The following is a 23225-nucleotide window of genomic DNA, read 5'->3' on the forward strand; positions in this document are numbered from 1 at the left end:
GTCCCGTTTTGGGCCCCACTCTACAAGAAGGATATGGAAAAATTAGAAAGAGTCCAGCGGAGGGCAACAAAAATGATTAGGGGGCTGGAGCACATGACTTATGAGGAGAGGCTGAGGGAACTGGGATTGTTCAGTCTGCAGAAGAGAAGAATGAGGGGGGATTTGATAGCTGCTTTCAGCTACCTGAAAGGGGGTTCCAAAGAGGATGGATCTAGACTGTTCTCAGTGGTGGCAAATGACAGAACAAGGAGTAATGGTCTCAAGTTGCAGTGAGGGAGGTTTAGGTTGGCTATTAGGAAAAACTTTTTCACTAGGAGGGTGGTGAAGCACTGGAATGGGTTACCTAGGGAAGTGGTGGAATCTCCTTCCTTAGAGGTTTTTAAGGTCAGGCTTGACAAAGCCCTGGCTGGGATGATTTAGTTGGGGATTGGTCCCGCTCTGAGCAGAGGGTTGGACTAGATGACCTCCTGAGGTCCCTTCCAACCCTGATAAACCTTGGGCCAAAGAAAGCATGATCCCAGTTTGGAGTAAAGAAAGGAACTTTTATACAAGGGCCTTGTCTCAAAGAACTTACAAACTGAAGGGACAACATCTAAATGAGAGAGTTCTTTATCATTTAGCCACTTAAACCATGCTGTTTTCATATTCTTTTTTTACCACTGTTTTTTATTACTCTCTTTTAGTTCAGAGAGACAAGATGGATGAGGTAATATCTTTTATCAGACCAACTTCTGTTGGTGAGCGAGACAAACTTTCAACATTACACAGAGCTCTTCTTCAGGTCATTTAGTTCATTCTCTTAAGGCACATTAAATAAAGCAGGAGATATAGTACGTTTAGCCATTTTTGCGCTTCCTTGCCAAATTGTTTAGGCAGATCGTGAAGAGACTTATCAGTTTTCTCTAGTTTCTGTTTTTAAATATAGCCATACGTAATTCCATACCAAAAATATATTAAAATAACATTGCCTAATGAAGCACCCAGAAGTCAGAATATGTCCCAGTTAAGATTTAATGGGAACCTTAAGTCTACCTCCTGGTGTTTCGGTTTTACAACAGTCTTTGATTACTGGATCTCATACTAGTTTTTTCTGCAGGTCCTATCTCATTTCTTAATGGAAAAAAAAATTAAAATAACTCTTGTTTGGATAAACAGCACAAAAACAACCAAAGTGAACCAGGGTTTGTGTACATCTTAGGCCTGGTCTACACTAGGAGTTGAACTCGAATTTAGCAGTGTTAAACCGAATTAACCCTGCACCCGTCCACACAACGAAGCCCTTTACTTCGATATAAAGGGCTCTTAATATCGATATCTGTACTCCTCCCCGATGAGGGGAGTAGCGCTGAAATCGGTATTGCCATTTCGGATTAGGGTTAGTGTGGCCGCAATTCGACGGTATTGGCTTCCGGGAGCTATCCCACAGTGCACCATTGTGACCTCTCTGGACAGCAATCTGAACTCGGATGCACTGGCCAGGTAGACAGGAAAAGCCCCGCAAACTTTTGAATTACATTGCCTGTTTGCCCAGCATGCAGAGCACAGGTGACCATGCAGAGCTCATCAGCACAGGTAACCATGCAGTCCGAGAATCGAAAAAGAGCACCAGCATGGACCGTATGGGAGGTACTGGATCTGATCGCTATATGGGGAGAGGATTCAGTGCTAGCAGAACTACGTTCCAAAAGACGAAATGCCAAAACATTTGAAAAAATCTCCAAGGGCATGATGGAGAGAGGCCACAATAAGGACTCACTACAGTGCTGCGTGAAAGTTAAGGAGCTCAGAGAAGCCTATCAAAAAACAAAGGAGGCAAACAGTCGCTCCGGGTCAGAGCTTCAGACATGCCGCTTCTACCCTGAGCTGCATGCAATTCTAGGGGGGGCCGCCACCACTACCCCACCTCTGACCACGGATTCCGACGAGGGAGTAATCTCAGCCATGCCTGAGGATTCTGCGGATGGGGAAGAGGAGGAGGAGGAGGACGACGACGAGCTTGCGGAGAGCACACAGCACTCCGTTCTCTCCAACAGCCAGGATCTTTTTCTCAGCCTGACTGAAGCACCCTCTCAACCCCCAGACAATGAGGCCATGGAAGGGACCTCCGGTGAGTGTACCTTTGTAAATATAAAAAATGGTTTAAAAGCAAGCGTTTTTTAATGATTAATTTGCCCTGAGGACTTGGGATGCATTCGTGGCCAGTACAGCTACTGGAAAAGTCTGTTAACGTGTCTGGGGATGGAGCGGAAATTCTCCAGGGACATCTCCATGAAGCTCTCCTGGAGGTACTCCAAAAGCCTTTGCAGAAGGTTTCTGGGCAGTGCAGCCTTATTCCGTCCTCCATGATAGGAGACTTGACCACGCCATGCGAGTAGCAAGTAATCTGGTATCATTGCATGACAAAGCCTGGCAGCGTATGGTCCCGGTGTTTGCTGGCATTCCAGCAACATCCGTTCTTTATCTCACTGTGTTATCCTCAGGAGAGTGATATCGTTCATGGTAACCTAGTTGAAATACGGGAATTTAATTAAGGGGACAGAGGTGGCCGTTCCTACTGGGCTGTTTGCCTGTGGCTGAAAAGAAATCCTTCCCTGCAGTTAGCCAAGCCGGGGGGGGGGGGGGGGGGGGGAAGCCGGCCGGGGGGGGGAGGGGGGGAGTGGGCCGGGATACCAGCCACGCGGTGGGGGGAGGGATAAAGCGATCATCTCAGAGAATTGGATGGGGGGGGGTTAGTTTGGTTTCTGCTGCTGCACGTTAACAGGAAAACCACAGCACTCAAGGGGCTTTGCTTGGTATGTGGGAAAGGAGGGCGCTGCTTGTAGGAAAGCTGCAGAAGCTGAAAGACAATGGCTTACCATGGCCGCATGCAAGCCGAATTCTGTTGCCCGGACCTGCGTCTGTGCTCTCTAACTCCAAAGCCGCAGGCACTCAATATTAAAAGATGCAAAATGCGACCTTGTACCGAAATCACATGCGCTATGTAATGTGAATAGTGTTGTTCACCGTGAAAGAGTATAAGCATTGTTCTGTAAAATGTATATTTTTAAATACTTCTCTCCCTTTTTTCCTTCCCTCCCGCAGCTGCAAATTTTTCAAGCCTCCCTCCTCCGTCCCGAAGGCTATCTCAGATAAGGCGTAAAAAAAAGAGGACGCGAGACGAAATGTTCTCGGAAATCATGGAATCCAGCTGCAATGAAAGAGCTTATCTGAATGAGTGGAAGGACACGGTATCAAAGTACAGGAAAGATGCCAGTGAACGTGAGGACAGGAGGGACGCTTGAGATGAGAGGTGGCAGGCTGCAACGCTGGGGCTGCTGTGTGATCAAACGGACATGCTCCAGCGTCTGGTGGAGCTTCAGGAACGGCAGCAGGAGCACAGAGTGTCTCTGCAGCCGCTGTATAACCTCCCTCCCCCCTCACCATGCTCCATTACCTCCTCACCCAGACGTGTAAGAATGCGGGTGGGGGGGAGGCTCCATGCATCCTCCCAATCCACCCCAGTGGACAGCCCAACCAAAAGGCTGTCATTACTTTGAACTTTTTTAGTGGCGTTTTCCTTCCCTCCTATCCTCCTCCCAAACCCCACCTGGGCTACCTTCTCAGTTCTCTCCCTCTTTTTATAATCAATTAATAAAGAATTCATGATTTTTAAACGATGGTGACTTTATTTCCTTTGAAAGCAAGCTGGGATCGAAGGGGGAGGATGGGTTGCTTACAGAGAATGAGTCAATAAAGGGGGTGGGTTTTCATCAACGAGAAACAAACAGAACGTTCACACGGTAGCCTGGCCAGTCATGAAATTGGTTTTCAAAGCTTCTCTGATGCGCAGCGCTTCCTGGTGTGCTCTTCTAATCGCCCTGGTGTCTGGCTGCGTGTAATCAGCAGCCAGGCGATTTGCCTCAGCCTCCCACCCCGCCATAGGTCTCCCCCTTACTCTCACAGAGATTGTGGAGCACACAGCAAGCAGCAATAACAATGGGAATATTGGTTTGGCTGAGGTCTGAGCGAGTCAGTAAAGATAGCCAGCGACCTTTTAAACGTCCAAATGCACATTCTACCACCATTCTGCACTTGCTCAGCCTGTAGTTGAACAGCTCCTGACTACTGTCCAGGCTGCCTGTGTATGGCTTCATGAGCCATGGCATTAAGGAGTAGGTCCCCAAGGATAACTATAGGCATTTCAACATCCCCAACTGTTATTTTCTGATCTGGGAAGTAAGTCCCTTGCTGAAGCCGTTTAAACAGAGTAGTGTTCCTGAAGACGCGAGCGTCATGAACCCTTCCCGGCCATCCCACGTTGATGTTGGTGAAACGTCCCTTGTGATCCACCAGGGCTTGCAGCACCATTGAAAAGTACCCCTTGCGGTTTACGTACTGGCTGCCCTGGTGCTCCGGTGCCAAGATAGGAATATGGGTTCCATCTATCGCCCCACCACAGTTAGGGAATCCCATTGCAGCAAAGCCATCCACTATGACCCGCACATTTCCCAGAGTCACTACCTTTGGTAGCAGTAGCTCAGTGATTGCTTTGGCTACTTGCATCACAGCAGCCCCCACAGTAGATTTGCCCACTCCAAATTGATTCCCGACTGACCGGTAGCTGTCTGGCGTTGCAAACTTCCACAGGGCTATCGCCACTCACGTCTCAAGTGTGAGGGCTGCTCTCATCTTGGTATTCTGGCGCTTCAGGGCAGGGGAAAGCAAGTCACAAAGTTCCATGAAAGTGCCCTTACGCATGCGAAAGTTTCGCAGCCACTGGAAATCGTCCCACACCTGCAACACTATGCGGTCCCACCAGTCTGTGCTTGTTTCCCAGGCCCAGAATCGGCGTTCCACGCCATGAACCTGCCCCATTAACAGCATGATCTCCAAAGCGCCGGGGCCCGTGGTTTGATAGAATTCCATGTCCATGTCCTCATCACTCTCGTCGCTGCGCTGCCGTAGCCTACTCCTCCTCGCCTGGTTTTGCAAGTTCTGGTTCAGCATAAACTGCACGATAACACGTGAGGTGTTTACAATGTTCATGACTGCTGTCTTGAGCTGAGTGGGCTCCATGCTTTCCGTGGTATGGCGTGTGCACTGTTCACCCAGGAAAAAGCCGCAAAACGGTTATCTGCCGTTGCTTTCCAGGAGGGAAGGGAGGATGTACCCAGAACCACCCGCGACAATGTTTTTGGCCCCATCAGGCATTGGGATCTCAACCCAGAATTCCAATGGGCGGAGGAGACTGCGGGAACTATGGGATAGCTACCCACAGTGCAACACTCCAGAAATCGACACTAGCCCCGGTACATGGACGCACACCGCCAAATTAATGTGCTTAGTGTGGCCGCATACATTCGACTTTATACAATCTGTTTTCAAAAACCGGTTTCTGTAAAATCGGAATAATCCCGTAGTGTAGACATACCCTCAGTATAGCCCAGTAACTGAACACTCTGGAGTTCTGTGATCACAGCTGGAAAATTGTGACCCGCTCGTTAGTGCACTCCCCTTTCCACTACCAGAGGAGGTTTTCTTATTTGGTTTGTTTCTTGATTATTAATACAACCAAACCGTGGTTTAATGACAGTTAACCCAAAATTTTAAAAGGGTGGAAATAAAAGTAAAAGGCCAGCATTTATTGCCATGTTCAGTGATGATAATACAGTGCATGTGGCATTCACTTCCATTGGCAACATACTCCATGTACGTCCGACATACATCAAAGCAGTGTGCACCTCAACTTAATCAAACTTGCTTCCTGTCACAAAACCTTAACTCTGACTTCCTAATTAATTGTCTCAAGAAACTGGCACATCTTTAAAAATTTTATTAAAGCTAATGTTAAAAAAATTATATAATACATAGGTTGGGGAAAGAGTGTTTTGTACATCTGGGTATAGTGCCTAGATTATCCACAAATACAAAGTTTGTTTTTAAAAGTCATATGCACTGGCATAGAGTACATAATCAGCCAAAACCCAAATTTAGGTGAATAGATTTAACAATACAGTTTAGTTATTAGAATCCAAATACTTGGTACATCACTCATGAAAAGTTATACAGAGATTTGGTTGTGGAAAGCAAAATATATCAATAAGTGAAGATTGTCCCTCAGTAATTGAGAATTAGGTTGGTTGTCCATTGAGAAAATACAATCCTACTATCACACAGTCCAAACATGGGTAATGTTATATTTTGCCGTTGTTGAGTTTGCTCATAAGGATTTTGCATTAGGATGCATTACACTTGCTTTATATTTTTGAAGGTCTTCTTTGTAACCATAAGAACTAGAAGACTTCTTGTTTTTAAATTGGGATTACGGAGAACAAGCACCCTAAAAAACCCCACCAAAGTGCTGGCTCACCGATATGACTAGTGCTATTCAAAGCCATGCCCCCTTTCCAGATTCCAAAGTCCTGCTGCAAATAATGGAGGTGTTAGAGCTGTTAAAAAAAGTTGCAAGAATCTTTTATGGAAAGTGCAAAATAACCTAAATAACCTCTCGATTATAATAACACCTGTATATAAATATATATGTAGATAATATAAAAAGCACCAATTACTGGCATATATATATGTAGCATTGTTCATAGTAGGTTTAATAAGAGTTTTACACTGCAAATGGCTTCTTGAATGCTGCTCTTAACAAACGGGTTAGCTGAGTCTCATGTCTAGAGAGACAAGGTGGGAGAGGTAATAGCTTTTACTGGACCAGCTTCTGTTGGTGAGAGAGACAAGCTCTCAGTCTTGTGGAGGGTTTACTAGGAGGTTGGGGATTGATCTCTGGGTTTCTCTCTGACCCATGAGGTGGAAGGGATGGGTCTGTCTTGTCCCACAAGAATGAGGAAGATTAGTAGGGAAGATGGATGTCTGCTACCCTGAGGGAAGGGTTGGCGTTAATGAGAACGACTGAGTTTTTGTCCCATGGAGAGGGGAGAGTGAATGGGGTAAGGGCTGAATCTCTTGGTCTCTGTGCTGTGGGTAGGGGAGGGTTAACTTTACAGTTCCATGTTGCCTCCCTCGTCTGCCCCCCCCCCTTTCCTGTTGCTTTCTCACCCTTTGCTGGCAGGAAGTTGCGGAACTTACTAGTTTCAGTTTGTGTTCGGTCTCTTGGTGCTAGATTCGCGTTGGCCTTGGGGGGCTTCTCTGTAGACGGGGGTCTTATCATGGGGACGTAGGAGACGACAGAACTATGGCCTATCCGGAGCCTTCCCCTGCCTTGGTGGCTACGGTGAGTAACACTTGGGATGAGTGCCTAACTCCCAACAGTCAGTCACCAGGCTGGAGAGTCGGGTTAATGGGAGCACAGAGCTGGGAGTGGTGTGGGTCTGGTTGGTGACTGCAGGAAGACTGGGAGTCAAGTCTCCTGGGTTGTATCCCCAGGTCTGGGAGGGCTGTGGGGTCTGGTGGGTTAAAATTGGGAGGAGAGTGAGAGTTAGGCCATCTGAGTTTTATTTTCTGATGTGCCTTTTGTGAGTCCCTTCCATTTTGCGGTCTCCTTTTCCCCCTCTGTAGAAGTAGGCTGGTACTGATAACCTGCCTCCCCTCGTGAGCTGCTCTCTCCTCCACTGGTGATCCCCACATTTTTTACTTTGCACCCCCCCTGCTGGGGCTGGGCCATGGCTCCTGGAGGGAGGGGCGTGGACAGGAGTAAGGGGGACAAGGCTGGGGCCACAGCTGGGGAGCGTTGCCTTGGGAGGGGGCCGAGGTCGGTAGCCAGGGACCCTGTCTTGGGCCCACAGCCGGAATCCAGGGCGCAGGGCTGTGAGCGGGGCACCGGGCTTGCAGCTGGGGGCGGGGCAGGAGTGGAGCTGGGTGCCGCTCCCCCCGTAGGGGCTGGCCTGGGCCCCAGCTGCGCCCCCCCCCCAATGTTCCTCGGCAGCCCCCTAGGGGTGCACTCCACAGTTTGGCGACTTCTGCCCTAGAAAGACTGTGCTCCTGTCCTTGATAAGTTCTAGAGAGAGAAGGTTGTAGAGGTAATATATTTTTCTCTGTGGGTGAGAGAGAGAAACTTTCCAGCCACACAGAGCTCTTCTACCTTTCCCAGACCTGAAGAAGAGCTTTGTCTTGAAAGCGTGTCTTTTTCACTAACAGAAGTTGGTCCTTTAAAAGCTATTACCTCACCCATCTTATCTCTAATATCCTGGGACCAACATGGCTACAATAACACTGCATACACCTGATGGGAGTCCGTGAGCTTGCACTCCTCTGGTGGGGTTCCCTTACATAAACTAGGCTGAAGGTTAGCCATATCCCACTTGGATTGGTGAGTGACCTGAGGCTGCTTTCTCCCACTGTCACACCACAGGAAATAACACTTAATCCAACTATCAAGGAGATGCTTCTCCTGAGGTTCCCCAGTCACTTCCACAATCCTACAACATCTCTGCTTCCTCCTGCAAATGCAGTGCTCTAACAGTCCCTCCAGTCCTCCCACCATCTACATATCCAATACCCTCCAGTTCCACAAATTTGGATAATGGATGTTGTGTTTCCTGTCCCTATGTATCTAATTCTCTTCAGTAATTCCTATTGCCCCATTTCCTGTGTCCAATTCTCCCCCAGTCCCTCCCATTCCCAGGGGTGCCATTTGGGGGGGGCACATGCCCCCCCCCCAGTTTCATACCACATTATAATTTTACGAATAAGGGTGGAGTTATGGGGGCGGGGGGCTTGTGGGTGGCTATTTTCCTTAGCCCTCTGTAACCACCCCTTCCAGAGCTAGGTGCCTGGCCAGCAGCTGCTGCTCTCCAGCCACCCAGCTCCTGCCACCATGGCCCTGGCAGTCTCCCCTTCTTTGGGAAACTGATCCATGGCTGGCAAGGTGCTGGGGGACCTCAACCAATGCTAGAGGTGGCCATGCCTGAGTGGGTCTCTGCTGAGCTGGTATGGAGGGAAAGGAAACCTGTCTGTGCTGGTGCCTCTGGCTCAGGAGTGGGAGCGTTCAGTCTCCTGAGTGCATGGCTTAGAGACAGCTCAGGTACATGCACACAGTCGCCCCCCTACAATCCTCCCCAACACACACATGCACAGTCTCTTACTCCCACTCTTTCACACACAGTCTCCCCCCAGAGACACTAACACACAGTCTCCCCCAATGCGCGTGCACACTCTCTCACACACTTGTATTATTATTATCATTGTTGTTGTTACTACTTGGTACTTCCTGTTGAAATGCGCAATACACATATATTCTCTGTAATTTTATTCTCTGTTATTTTAGTTTTTTTGACTGGTCTGTGCATTTCATAACTTTATTTCTCTCTTATGCTTAAATTTAATTCTTTGAGTAGTGAGTTCTAAAATGCCTAACCTGTCCTGGCTGGAGTAATTATCATTATTACTTTTATTACCATATTGTGCTTTGTCATTCATTATTTAAAGTGGTACAATCAAATAATATCCTTCTAGAATGTAAATTTAGCTTGTACTCACCTTAGCTGTGCCAGTTGTTTTTAAAATAAGCTAAACACATAACTTTAGACACTGTGCAGATGAAGTATTTCAAATTGTATTTTTAATTATATTTGTAAAATAACTTAAAATTTATATGAGAATAAATGTGGTTCCAAGTCTGATAGTAATGATGGAGTCAAATGTTAGTAAGTCACGTACATGATTGTGATTGGTAAACATAAATGCCAAAATAATTAGAAAAATAAATTTGCATTCTTAATAAAAGAGGGGAAAAAAACTTAATCACATATGTTACTAATTAAGTAAATACCTTTTTAGTGGAGTGAAAAACAATTGACTAAAATAGAGTAGATAATAGCAGTAACACAGAGTGTGTCTGTTAGAGAAAGTAAGCAGATTTTATTTATTTTTATTTATCTCTACTAAAGATAGTGTACAAAGTATCAAACTTGTGTTTCTGATATCTGTGTTAAGGTTCCAGAACTGATACCTCAACGCTTGGGATTGGGAATATCTAGCTGTACTATCCCCTGATTGTTCTAAATTTACATATAAACTTAATATATGGCTTTAATTGGTGTTTGTATATATTTTTCTTTCTTTATAAAGAAATTAGATACAGTGGTCCTATCAGCTAATTTCTAGGTTATCTACAAAAAACAACGTAAAGTTGCCCCTCCCCCCCCAACCTGAAATGGCGCCCTCTGATCTTTCATCTTGTGTAGTCAATGCCCTTCAGCACCTCCAGTTTCCCCTGCCTCTCCAGTGCTCCCTGTCTGGCTTTATTCACCCTGACTCTTGGAGGGATAGTTCAATTTGAGAAATCTCCAGGGAACCTGAATTGGGTTCTCCATGGGGGCCTGTGAAGCTGTGTTTTGGGGTTTCCACAGGGCTTTATATTCCAGGGGAGTATTCCTGGAGAAGGATTCTTTAGTATTCAGTGACTCTAGGGGTTACTGTGTCATTCTGGTGTTCTCTCCCCAGGGCCCCAGGCAGCTGCCTCTCTTCTCTGTTCCTGACTTCCTGGCATAGCAGAAACAATTCATTTTTAATGAGCTGCCTCCCTAATCTGTCCCTGGCTCAGCAAGAGGTTGGATTTACAGGAATTGCAGTTGCTTTCCAGACTTGCCAGCCAGCCTGGAGACTTTAACTCCTCAGTTGCTGGGATTAGTCAGAAAGAAAGGAATCTCTCCTCTCCTAAGCAGCACTGGAGAACCACTGCCTTACCGAGGGAAGGATTAAGTGGCATTTACCCCCTAAAACCTATATATGAGAGTTAGTACTGACTCAAAGGAGAGAGTGCTCCCTTCTGACTCACCCATGGTTTTCTGTGCAGTATAGCACCCACTAACACCATGTTTGGGCAGTGGGTACTGGGGGATATGTTATTAAAGCATCATGACTCCTGCCCCCCAAAATCATAATATTTAAAAAAAAATACAAGTTGGGTTTCTTTATTTGATTTTTGGCTTTTGAGTCTTTAGGGAGCACTTGAGTCACGTTTTCAAGCTTTTTTCTCTGCAGTTCTGAGGGCCAGTAACTTCCCTCTTTTAAAAAAGAAAGTTGAGATTCTCATGTAATTGCGTGACTCAGATTTGCGAAATAGTCATGAGAGTTGGCAACACTGAAGCTTGCGTTCACCAATTAAATATTTGTATTCTTGCTTTACAAACATTTAGCACAGAGAAACTAGCCTACAGCCAGTGGAAAAAATTTAATCTAAAAGTGCAGGGGCACAAGCAGCTGGGTCCACAGATGAGCTTGAATTTCCCCTCCTCCCAAAAGTCCCCAGTAGCATCATGTGCTATATTTATACCATAAAAGCTGGTGTACTTGTACACATAAGGGCTTGTTTACACTTGAATTTTTAGTTGTTTTAACATGTTATTTAACACTGTAACGTGACCGTAAATTCTAGTGTAGATGCTACACAAATGTTTGTTCTAGAACACAAACATTAAAACACTGGAATGAATATGTCTGGGGGCAAACTATTGTATAACACAGATGAATGACACATTAAAATACACAGAATAGAGGAAGTGAGCTTACCTATTCTTTACATTTTAATAAAGCATCTATGTTGTAAAATTTTGTTTTCCCCTGAAATATTCACTCAAATGTTTCTTCCTGAAGGAGATAAAAACTCAGCAAACTGATAATGATTAGCCTATGATTATTTCAGTACTTTAGCCACTGTCTTCTAATTCCAATACTGTAGCCAACTTGTCCTCACCAACAGCCCCTCTATTCCCCTCTGCAACTATTTATTTTCTTCCCCAATTTGCTCCCTCTTTTTCTTCTCTCTTGTTTTCTTCCTCACCTTGTTCCTCTTACTTGCTCACATCCCCCTCACTTGCAGACATCTACAGTACTTTCAGGCTAGGCAGGAGTGCCTGTGAGGGTGTGAATTGCAGAGGTGGTGGCTTTGGGTTTTGCCAGGCTGAAGATGGCCAGGGAGGGGGACTCTCAATGCCTCCCTGCACCAGCCTATAGCTGTGGTGGGTGAGGCTTGTGCATTGTATCACCACCAGCACATGCAGGGGATGGGCATATATATGTGCTCTCCCTCCCCATCCCAACTGACAGGCACTGCAACAGGTGCAGACAGCTACCTGAGGAGGCAGAAATGTGGAACAGAGAGCTAGAACTGGCTCCTTGATGAAACAGCAAAATGCAGTACAGTAGAGGGGGTCTGGCCTAGATAACTAAAATGGTATGCAATGTGTAACTTTGGGTTTAATCCCCAGTATTTTACATATAGCTGCCATGGTCTCAGAAACAGACAGGTCTGTCGCATCTTACGCGCATTTAACATGCGCGATTTCAGCTTTACGCGGTCGGCAAAAACCAAAAATAAAAACCAACAAAAAAGAGAAAAATACCAATTTTAATACTGTACCTGTAGTGCGGGCGATTCCGCCCGCCATTCAACTCAATGTAATTTTGACTATACGCGGTTTTCGCTTTACGCACTGACCGCGGAACGTAACCCCAGCGTAAGATGAGACAGACCTGTAGCTTGAACCGCTTTCTGATTCTTGTTCCCCAAGGTATGCCTCAGTGACTAAAAACATGATTCACCAGCACACATGCTGTGGTTTGGTGGTTTGAACTATTGTTTAATGTGGGGAATAAATTCTATCCATTTTGTAAACAAACAGGTGTTAGTTAGCATATACTTATCCCATCTTGATCTGTGGAATGGGTCCACTAAAGTCAAGTTGTAAATCTGACCAAGAGAAAGCAATTTCTCTGGATTGCAAAGGATGTCTGAACCTTGTCCTGGTGAGTTGCTATTTATGGAGTGTAACAACCTCTTTCAAAGAAGCTCATGCATGTCTTGCCAGTATGCTGCTTACTTCAGGGCTTGGTAGCTGTCATGGATTCCTAAATGACTACTTCTATAGAAATCATCATGGATATGCATTAACAAAAGTCCTTAATAGTTCTTGGGAACTAGTTATCATGGCATTTTGTGTGTGTAAAAGTCTTTTTAAAAGGCTGAGTCATTCGTTTTGGTTCATCTTTGGTTTATAGTTCTTTATTATTCCTCAGATCTTGATCAGTAATAAAACTTATTAGCCTTTTATGTATTTGTAAAACCTAGAAATGACTGTCTTGTAACTGCTTTCACAAAATCTGATTCATCCCTGTCCCTTTGTCTGTTATGCCTGAAGATGTGGTATCAGAGTAATCAACTTACATGACCTTGTGTTCTGTATGCTTGGCCTGGGCTTTTCTAGTATTTCCTATATTTATACTATGTACTTTATTTACACCTTGGTTCATGTTTATAAATTCCCATGGTATCTTGTTGAAAGCTGCTTCTTTGGCTAGAACATCAGCTTCATAATTATCAGACCATCTGCATAAATGCTCTTCCACTTTCTTTCCAGCAAATAATCAATTGCTGCAATCAGTTCTTTTTGTCTAACTGGCTTACCCTTGGAACTGTGGAATCCATCTTGCTTCCATGTGAGTTGGTTAATGGCAACTGTCCATCTTGAAAGTTGATGATATGAGTGCCAAAGCAGTTCAGTTACTATGTGTCGTGCTACAGCATTGTGGGTGGCTAAAAAGACCAATTCTTGAGTGACTATTCTTGCCACAGATAATGTGGGTATAAGGCACAGGGCAAGAAGATAAAGTTGGCACACTACTAGCTCTTGAGGCCTGCTGTACTTTCCTCTCTCAACCACCTCTCTTCAGCCTCTTTGAGTCCCTGGTGCACTGTAGCACTCCAGTATGGCCTGTTGCTAGTTGCATCTTCCCAGCTTGCAGTGTTGATGTTGACAGTTTTCAAGTCCCTCTTGCAAACATCTTTGGACTTGAGCCTTGGAGTACCCACAAGCTGGTTCAATATATCACATAAATGTGCATTTAAATACATTCTTTGTCTCTCTTTGACTGTTTTGTGGCAACTGAAAGAGCTGACAGTCTCTTATCTGTTATTTATAATTCATAGCTCTCTGACATTTTTGGAGAGAGGAGGTCCCCCTGTTTGCCAGAGTTTCATTTTCCTACCATTTCTGTAGTTTTGAAAGGCTTTCACATGTGTAACTTTCTCTTAAAAACGACTAACTTTTGAAAGGGGAATAGGATGGCATACAGCTGTAATAGGCATCTTTGTATGCTTATCTTTTCCTAAACCCACAACCACGACACTTTTTTATCTTTATTGGTTTAGCTTTCACTTTGCTAGAGTTCTCACATCAGAAAAAAGTCTATTTCTTTGCAACTGGTACTAATCCCTTTCACAAGAGCAAGTTAGGAAAACATTGCACTCAAATAAAATTACAAAGAACTTATAAAAACAAAGATCAAAACAATTTCACAGAAGCAAAGCAAAACAAGTACATTCTCACAGCACACTTCTCATTGAGAAGTCAGCCCACCCCAGGTACAAGGGAAAAATGTTATTTAACTCATTATGCCTATATAAGCCACCGAAATATTAGCTTTTAGATGTGTAGTGCATTAAAAACTTTTCACATAGGGTGTTCTTTCTTTTCTCACAGCCCAGTGCTTAACTTCTCAATAATCTGTGTGAGGTAACATACAAAGTAAAAAAGTTTTTAAATGAGGAAGGAAAATATAATTTTTCTTTACGGATGGAAATAGTAATAAGACTGCAGTCAAAAATATTTTCAGCTCACAGCTTTATAAATTATTCTGTTAAAGCAATTTCCCACAACCAAACACCGACAAAACAAAAACATTAAAATAAAGAGGTGGGGGAATACTCTTATAATTATAGATGAGTGAGTTGCTGTAATGATGTTACATTGCTCTGAAGCTTTCTAGACAGTTTTGAAAGTCTCAGGATGTCTGTCTTTGTAGTCCTGGAGCATATTAGTTTTTAAACAGTGAAATGTGTTACAAAAAAAGATTTCATCAGGAATCAGGTTGCCTTTTGCATGACTCAAGTGAAGGGATTTCAGTCCTTCCTTAAAATTCCACGTGGGTCATATTAGTCCATAGACATTATATCCATTACAGTCTCTCTTCAAACAGTAGGTCAGTTCAGTTGGTCTCATTGTCATGACAGGCTGGTGCTAGGCTCAGCTGTGAATTCTACCCAAGGAAATGTTTTCTCACAGTGGTCTTTTCCCTTTCCAGCTCATTCTAACTCTGGCCTGGGTGTGGGCTGAGGAATGCTTGGGAGTAGCCCCAAACCCAGATACCCAACAAATCCATGGGACAGCCCTGGGGAGAAAGAAGAGGGAGCCAAAGTGTCAGGTGGGAGCATACCTACACTCCAACAGGACCCACTGCTGCATGAGATGCCACGCAGGTACAGTAGAGTGTAACACTGAGTCTTTACTGCTAAGGCCAGAGAGGCATTCCTGTTTCCTGAACTCTCAGTCCAAATATCTCTTGTTCCCCAGCTATCCCTGGTGAGAATGCCACATCCTGGAGTAAAGGAGACATGTACTTTTAGTCATGGGATCTCCTCTCCCCTTGTCCCCTCACCCTGGTGAGTGCATCCCCTGCTGGGGCTAAGGAAACATACCATTTACCTGCACTCTCAGCCAGATGCTGCTCAAGACAATCTGCTGCCTAGGCAAAACTTCAGTACGTGCCCCTCACCCCTGCCCCCTCCCACTACAAAATCACCCCACCCTTTAGCATGCCAGGTGGCAATGCTATGGGAGGCCACCCCCCAGAAAGCTGCCATCCTAGGCAACTGTCTAGTTTGCCTATAGCTAGAGCAGCCTCTCAGCTCTGGGTTCCCCTGTCCCCTACAGTGTACCTGGCTCTCATTTGCCCTAGGGGAATGTCTCTTTATGCCTGTCAGATCCCTGTTAGGTGATTCTGTTTCAGGGACTTACTTGGCAGAAGACTGTCAGTCAGACAGTCTTGCGCCCAACTGCATGCCATGTCCTAAGGGCACGTTCACGGCTACGGATAACACTTTGAGGAAATGCATTAGTTGCCAACGGTGCCGTTCAGGTGAGTCTCACCCGTGGGATGATGGGGATGGGGGAAGCGGGTGGTGGTGGCGGGACAGGGACTGCAGGAGTGGACATGGAGATACGGCAGTGAGGAATGAGGATAGAGTGGAGGTGGGTGGATGGGGACAAGAACAGTGGAGGAAAGGGATAGGGACAGTGTTGGTAATTGCAATGGAGTGGTGGTGTTTTGATGAGGACATGAGCTTGTAGGGAGTGATCGTCAGGCTCTTTGGTACCAACTCTTAGTTGGGGAAAACAGAGGATGATGATGTCTGTTTCCGGCCTGTGCTGTCACCATGAAGAGGACCCAGTGGTGGAAAGAGGGTGGAATCATCTCTCTCCCTCTCTGTCGCCTCTCAGAATTACAGCAGATAACACTGTCTAAGTGCACTGAAAAGAAGGATACAGTCTGTGGCTGTCTGCCCAACCAATTTCAGAGCGAACCCAATACTTTATTCAAATGTAAGAACTGCAGCCCATGCCACAACGGGACCATCCTGAAAAACTGTGAGTGTAACACAGACAGCTGCTACTGCTGCCAGGGCAGGACATAGCACCCCTTCCTCCCACCCACTCGCCTTGGGGGAGCCATATCCCCTGCCTTGGTGTGATTTCTCTCCTGGAGCAATTTCTTGTTCCTTCCCTCCTACTGTATTTCCCTGAGTCCAGGAATGATTTCACCTTCTACAGTCTTCGCTACTCCTCCTTGCCTCCATGCAATCTTTGCTCCCCCATCACAGATTATATCTCTCTCCTGTACCACAGAGTGAACTTTTCCCCCCCTCCATATACCCAGGAGAAATTTCCTGCTTCATATTAATTCCTCCCACCCTGCCTGTGCTGGAGCCAGTCCTCTCTGTCCTGAGTAAATATTTCCTTCTGCTCTGGTGTGGATACTTCTCCCCTGCTGCTCTGGAGCAATGTCTTCCCACTCCCCTCAACAAGCCCTGGAAGGATCCTACTCTCACATACACTCTGGAGCAGTTTTATACCTCCTATGTCCTGGAGTGATGCACTCCCACACTGCCGTAGAAACACTTTCTCCTCTGCTCCCCCTGTCCTTGATTGATTTCCCTCTCCCTTGCATGGGGCAGTTCTCTCCTCCAGCCTCTCCCTGACTTGGGAGTGATTTTTCCATACCCCTCTCCTTATGGAGAGACTGAGGGTCTGTCTACACTTGAAATGCTACAGTTGCACCACTGTAGCGATTCAGTGTAGACACTACCTATGTTGATGGGAGAATGCCTCCCATTGTCATAGATAATCCACCTCCCTGAGAGATGGTAGCTAGATTGATTGAAGAATTCTTCCATCGACCTAGCACTGTCTACACAGAGACTTAAGTCAGCTTAACTATGCCACTCAGGCCAGGGGTGTGGATTTTTTACATCCCTGACCAACATAGTTAAACCGATCTAATTTTCTGGTGTAGACCAGGCCTTAATTCTGCACCACCTCCCTCCTGACCTAGACTCACTTCCTGTATCCCCTCCATCCCCTTTCTCCTGTAGTCTGTTTTCCTTCTTTTCCCATAGTACAGCTCCCTCCCCAATTGTTCTGAAGCTAGTCTCCCTCTCCTTGGCAATTTTCCCCTTCCACATCTCACACCTTCCCTGGTATGAATTTCCCTGCCCCTTAGGCGAGTCCACTCCTCTGCCCTGCCCCTTCCCATTCCGGCTTCTCTCTCTCTCACACTTGCACACACTCACACTTGCCCTAGAGTGACTTCCCTTCTCCCCCTGCCCTTGAGCAATTTCCTTCCCTCTCCTCTGACTTAGAGCTATTTCCCTCCCTCCTCCCCCTAGTGCTCTCCCCATCCCCCCTATGAGTTCTGGAGCCATTTTCCCTCCTTTCCTCAAGTGAGTTTTGCCTCTCTCTGCCCTGCCCTGCCTTTAGCTGGTTCCCTCCCTCCCACATCTAAAATGGTGTGACTTCCCCTTGAGCAGTTTCCCTCACAACTACACTAGAGCATTTTTCCTTATAGATATTGCCCACACATGACATCCCACACCTCAGAGTTATTTCCCCCTCCCCCCCCTGTCCTGACTGGCTTCCTCACCCATGCCTGCTGCTCTGGAGCCACTTCTCCCTCTCCTTCCCCTCCTGCTTGCTCTGTAGTGAATATTTTCCCTTGTGTACTTCTCTATTTCCATCCTTCAACCCAGTTTCTGCTACACTGGAGCAGTTTCCCTCTGTCCTGTGCCCGAGAGTGATCCCCCTGCTCTGGAACAGTTTTCCCCAACCACCATCTACCGGGGAGTGTCACACCTGCCCCCATCTCCTCTCAAACACCCGTGCCATCGAGTGATTCACCTTCCTGACAACAATTTCCCTACCCCCAAAGAGAGATTATCCTCTCCCCACCCTAGAGGGATTTTCCTTCTCCGTCATCTCCCCTGGGACTGACATTTCCCTCTTTTCTCTACAGGTGCAAAGGACAGTGACACGATCTGTGTATGTCACCCTGGATACTTCCTACACAAAAATAACTGCAACCCTTGCAGCAGGTTGGTTTCCTGTTCCTATGCTCCCCCTACTTGTGCAACAGTGAGAGTGGACTCCATTAGACACTGACCTTCTGCAGGCAGATTGAATAACCTTATCTTCCAGGCTCAGGCTGCCCCCAGTGCTGTCACCAGGCAGATTTGCAAGGAGCTGTGAAATGGGGCAGTCCCTGGGAATACTTGATACATGGTGCCCTCACTCCCCACATCATTCAGATTTCTGTTTCCCTCTTTCAGCTGTAATGAAGAAGAATGTAAGAAGGTCTGTGCCGCAATACCGAGTTCCCCCTCAGTGAAGAATGACTACTGGAGTACGCAGGGTATTGGCATTTCTCCAACATTTGCTTCTGCTTTCACTACCAACCCCATCACCCCTGCCCTATGACTGCCCTATCCATCCTCCTCTCTCCCCACTTTTCCTCTGCTTTCACTCCCCTCCCCATCTTCACATGTTCCCTTTCCAGTCTTGCTCCTGTCCTTACTCCCACCCTCTCCCCTTCCTTCCGTTACTCACTCGATCTCTCTCCCTCATCTAGGTCATACCAACTTACTCATTGGCCTCGTTGTTGTGCTTGCAGCTAGCCTTGGGCTGCTCTTTGCAGTTAAATTGATCAAGCAATACCGTCAAAGAGTGACAACGGCTATTTTTTACTCATGTGGTGAGTACAACAGTCTCTGTGGTGATACCGGCTGGGCGGATTTTGGGGGGGTGGGGGAGGGGAGGGAGGGAGATATGGGGGTCGGCCAGAGTAGATGAGCTCATTGTCCTGATTTTGGCAGTTCTTACAGTCTTGCATCTATTCTCACGCCTGTGATGAGAATCCCTCCCATGAGCTCGTTGCTGGGATTTGTGCATTTCACCACAATCCCTCGAGTGAAGTCAGAGCTGTGGAGGTACCCATGGGCTTGAGCTGCTTTTTCTGTATATCTTGGAGGGAAGGAAGTGAAAACAATTTCTCCTTTTTTTTCAGTTTCTACGCAGCAGCCAAAGAAGGAGCCGGTATCTGAAGTAAGCAAGGTACTCAGTGCAGAAACCTACCTTCAGATTATCATTCCCCTCAGTCCCATTCCACCTGCCTGGGGCCCAGGGCAATATTCTTCCCCTCAGCCTGTTCTCAGGGTTCGTACGTCTGAACGTCCCGAGCATTAGGGCTCTGGGCTGTATATATAAAGAGACAACTTCTCAGTTTCACAGACCCCCCGACTAGTGAGGAATAGTTCCTGAGTTCCTATCCCCAGGCTTCATCTTGCCCCGTTCTCTCTCTCAGGATTCATGCTTCTCAGACACTTGCAGATGGCTCTCATGTCCCACCCTGCCCCCCTACATACACATCCATCCTTTATGCCTGGCTTGGTCAAGCCTGGAAGATTTAGCTCATTGAATTTCTCCTCAGAACTTGATCCCTCCAGCTCCCTGAGCATTTCTGTGGCTCTTCTCTGAGCTCCTTCAATTTGTCGCTACCTCTCTGGGATTAAGGAGCTCAGAGCTGAGCGCAGTATCGGGGTCTCCTCAAGACTGTATAAAGAGGGACTGTCCCCTCCCTCCTCTGGAACTCGTTTGAGGTCTCTGAGAGCATGGGGCCCTGAGCTGGGCTCCCGGCATGACTCAGTTCTGTAGATGTTTCCTCTTAGACCCCCATTTTCTGATGCCAAGAGAAAGTTTAACCCTCTTGCTGTGCGAGTAAGAAATGTTTGACTCCATCCTCACAAATAAGGTGTCTGTGGGGGGTTCCCCTCCCTCATGGGGAAGTTTTAACTCCTGAGTCCCTGATCCACATCTCTCTTTACCCTGTTAAGTGTGCAGTGGCAGCTGTTCCCCTCAGATATAGTGGTGTTGGCCTGCCCCAGCGGTGATTCCAGAGTAAATACTTGTCTCTCACAGGTTGTGATAAACGAGAGGAAAGCTGCCACCTTTGCTCCGGTACCACCCCAGATCGAAAATATGTGGACAGCCAATGCTGTGCCAAGGTCAATGGTTGAACAGGAGCTACCAGATTGTGTCAGACCTGCTGGAAAGACTCAACTCCCAGACAGTGAGTGCAGCTTCCCCTGAGAAACAGGATTTCTGCATGCACGTGGGGGTGGGATGTGCATGTGCCTGTGCAGCATGTGCACCTGTGTGCATATGTGCATGACAACTCTGTACATCAGTTGCAGCCCTGTGCCCAAACAGATCTAGTACATATGAGTTCACATGTGTTGGTGTTTGCCTGAGGCCAGCCGAGAGTGGCCTGTTGCATGTGTCCAGTCTTGGACAGTCTTGTTTTGGTGAGTTTATGGCTTGCTGTACTTTACTGTGTGAATGTATGGCAGTGACACAGTGCAAGCATCTTTACAAGAATGGCCTGGCATGTGTGTGCATGTGTACGCAAGACCATTCCTGTGAACAAGCTTGCGGGGTCCCCCATATTCATTTGTAGATAGGCTCAGACCCAGATGTGACATGTGTCTGTGTGATCGCTCAGAGGGGTGCAAGACCTGATCTGGGGGAGGTGCTTCCCTACATGGCACCATCATGTTTCTCACCTCAGACTACACTGGTGCAATTTGCATCCCCCCTCCACTTCCCCAGACCCTGCTGCTGATGTCCCCTTGCTTCTTTCACCAGACCCTGTTGTTCTCTATACTGTGGCGGACCATGTGCTGCTGTCTCGGTGGAAGGAGTTTGTGCGACGCCTGGGGCTGAGTGACTATGAGATTGAGCGAATCGAGCTGGAGCAGCGGCGCGTGCGGGATGCCCAATACGAGATGCTGAGACAATGGAGGCTGCAGATGGGCCAGGGTGCCACAGTGGAGCGCATCAGCTACGTCCTCAACCAGATGGAGCTGAGTGGTTGCAGCGAGGCTATCCAGGAGGCACTGGCCGGGCAGCCCTAACCCCCATTCATACCTCCTGCACAGGCAACTCTAACCTCTTCTGCTTTAGTGCTCCCTTCTCTAGCTCTGTCCCTCCTCTTCAGAGAGGATTCTAATCCACTCTTTCTTTCTTGTGCGTCTCCACCCCCTCTGGTATGTTTGTTGGGGTTGGCAGCAGGTGATGCTGGTGGAAGGTTAATGATCACTTTTCAGTGAACCACAAAGTCACTTATGCCTTCAAACCAAGAGAAAGTCCTACAGCAACTGCCACAGGGGAGCACCTCCGAAAAGACAAAACAGACTGATTCTGTGACCAAAACATGGAGGCCAACCTATAACACAGAACCCAAACTCCCAGCCCTGGAAAGGGAACACTGATTGGGGCCCAGTCATGGGTGTTCAGGGGTTGGATGGTGCCACCACAAGAAAGAGGGAGAAGTTAGCTTCCTGTTCCTCTATTGCTCGAGGGGAGTAATGGGGTTTCTCGGGTGCTGATAAGTCAGGTGAGATTGGTGCTATTTCTATAGCTCTTTTCTGTACCTAAAACGCATGTAAAAGAGCATTAACAAAGTACATGTATGTGTGTCACTGTGCGTGTGTGCATGGACAAGAGCAAGTGTGCATGGATGGGAGTGAGTGTGGCTTTGAATGTGTTTGCCTGTGTGCATACATGAATGACTGGTTGAGAATGGAAAAGTGCATGCACATATGGTGGCATGAGTGCATCTGCACATCTCTGCTTACACTCAGGCAAGGCAGGCATGCGTGACTGTGGCCTCATATGTGTATCTGTCTTTGGATGATTTGCTTAATCTGATTTAACTGCAAATATGATGGCATATATTTTGTTAGGGACTTCTGAATAATTTCACACTACTTCCCAGTCTCCATCCCATGAGCGCTCACTGTTACATTCTTCCAAGTGTTAGCCCTTGTGAGGTGTGGAGTAGCTAAGGGCTCAAATTATCCTCACACCTTTTGAACGTGCATTCTCTGTCTCTTGCAGAGGGCCAGGAGGACTTTTTTAAACTCTTGTAAATACACTAAACGCTCTGAAATAAAAGCCCAGTTTGTAACCCTGCTTCCAGTCTGCATTTGTCCATTTAGTCCTCTCCTGCATACCACTGGAAGAGAAAGACAGGAGCCAGGGGGACCCCAGAAGCAACCAGCATGGGCCGTAGCCAGAGATGGAACATTGGATTTGTGGAATCAAGGATCTCCTCTTTTGTACATAGAATTCAATTGTCCCAAAGACTTGGGGAAGTTGGAGGAGAGCTGGCTGGTTGCGAGTGGGGAAAAGAGTGAATGGAGGCCTCAAGACATTTGGAGGATTAGTTTGTTAATGAGGTGCCAGCAAATTTTAAGTGAACTTGCAAACAATAGACAGTTAATATTAAAAAAATAGTAAAATCTCTTTGATTAAGCACAGGGAATAATTATAGTGAAGAGGCAGCTCCTCTATAGTTAATGTTAAGATCCCCTTTCTATTTAAAGCTCTATAATAAAAATAATGTGCTCTCATATAGCACATTTTTGTAGATCTCCACATACTTTACAAAGAAGGTCAGTATCATTATTATTTACAGGGGGGGAAACCTGGGACATAGAAGTGAAATAACTTGCTTGTCATTGCACAGGTCAGAGGCAGTGCGTCAATAAAACCCAGATCTCCTAAATCTCAGTCCAATGTTCTATTCACTAGCCCTGCTCGCTCATCTCAATTGGGGCCAGTTCTTTTAATCAAATGACTTAACTTAGGCAAAGTCTACACTACTAAATTAAGTTTACCTAAGTTACTTTGATGTACAGCCACTGCTGTAATTGAATCGGTTTTACATGTCTGCACTACGCTTCTTGTGTCCTCACCAGGAGTGCTTGCACCAATTTAACTGTCAGAGTGGGGTATTGCAGGATAGCTTCTGAAAAGTAGCAACAGTCAGTGTAAGCAACACAGTGTCTACACCAGTGATACTCAGACCTCAGTAGTTCAGGAACCAAATTAGCG

At 46.5% G+C, this 23225-nt stretch overlaps 1 protein-coding gene across 2 annotated transcripts; it reads left to right on the forward strand.

The window, feature by feature from the left end:
• Window positions 1–7022: 7022 nt before the first annotated feature.
• On the forward strand, window positions 7023–21362 carry TNFRSF1A (TNF receptor superfamily member 1A). 2 transcript variants are annotated; one of them, XM_024202449.3, is made up of 10 exons: window positions 7023–7216; window positions 15025–15199; window positions 15730–15858; window positions 16221–16367; window positions 18289–18367; window positions 18602–18684; window positions 18901–19023; window positions 19336–19382; window positions 20247–20397; window positions 20973–21362. In XM_024202449.3, the coding sequence occupies exons 1-10, from the start codon at window positions 7178–7180 to the stop codon at window positions 21239–21241; spliced, it is 1242 nt and encodes a 413-aa protein (XP_024058217.1). In that variant the 5' UTR covers window positions 7023–7177; the 3' UTR covers window positions 21242–21362. The 2 variants fall into 2 exon arrangements, with proteins under 2 accessions (XP_024058217.1, XP_024058218.1); XM_024202450.2 differs by having other exon boundaries at window positions 19336–19373.
• The last annotated feature ends 1863 nt before the right edge of the window (window positions 21363–23225 follow it).

The sequence above is a fragment of the Terrapene carolina genome, unplaced genomic scaffold, assembly GCF_002925995.2.
Source record: "Terrapene carolina triunguis isolate 2854851 unplaced genomic scaffold, T_m_triunguis-2.0 Scaffold242, whole genome shotgun sequence".
NCBI classification, from domain to species: domain Eukaryota; kingdom Metazoa; phylum Chordata; order Testudines; family Emydidae; genus Terrapene; species Terrapene triunguis.

What these genes read in the sequence shown, in the direction of transcription:
- TNFRSF1A (XM_024202449.3), top strand. Translation starts at nt 7,178, where the DNA reads ATGGCCTATCCGGAGCCTTCCCCTGCCTTGGTGGCTACG. An exon ending in CGGGACCATCCTGAAAAACT is followed by an intron (nt 16,368 to 18,288) that starts GTGAGTGTAACA and finishes TTTTCTCTACAG; the next exon opens with GTGCAAAGGACAGTGACACG. An exon ending in AACTGCAACCCTTGCAGCAG is followed by an intron (nt 18,368 to 18,601) that starts GTTGGTTTCCTG and finishes TCCCTCTTTCAG; the next exon opens with CTGTAATGAAGAAGAATGTA.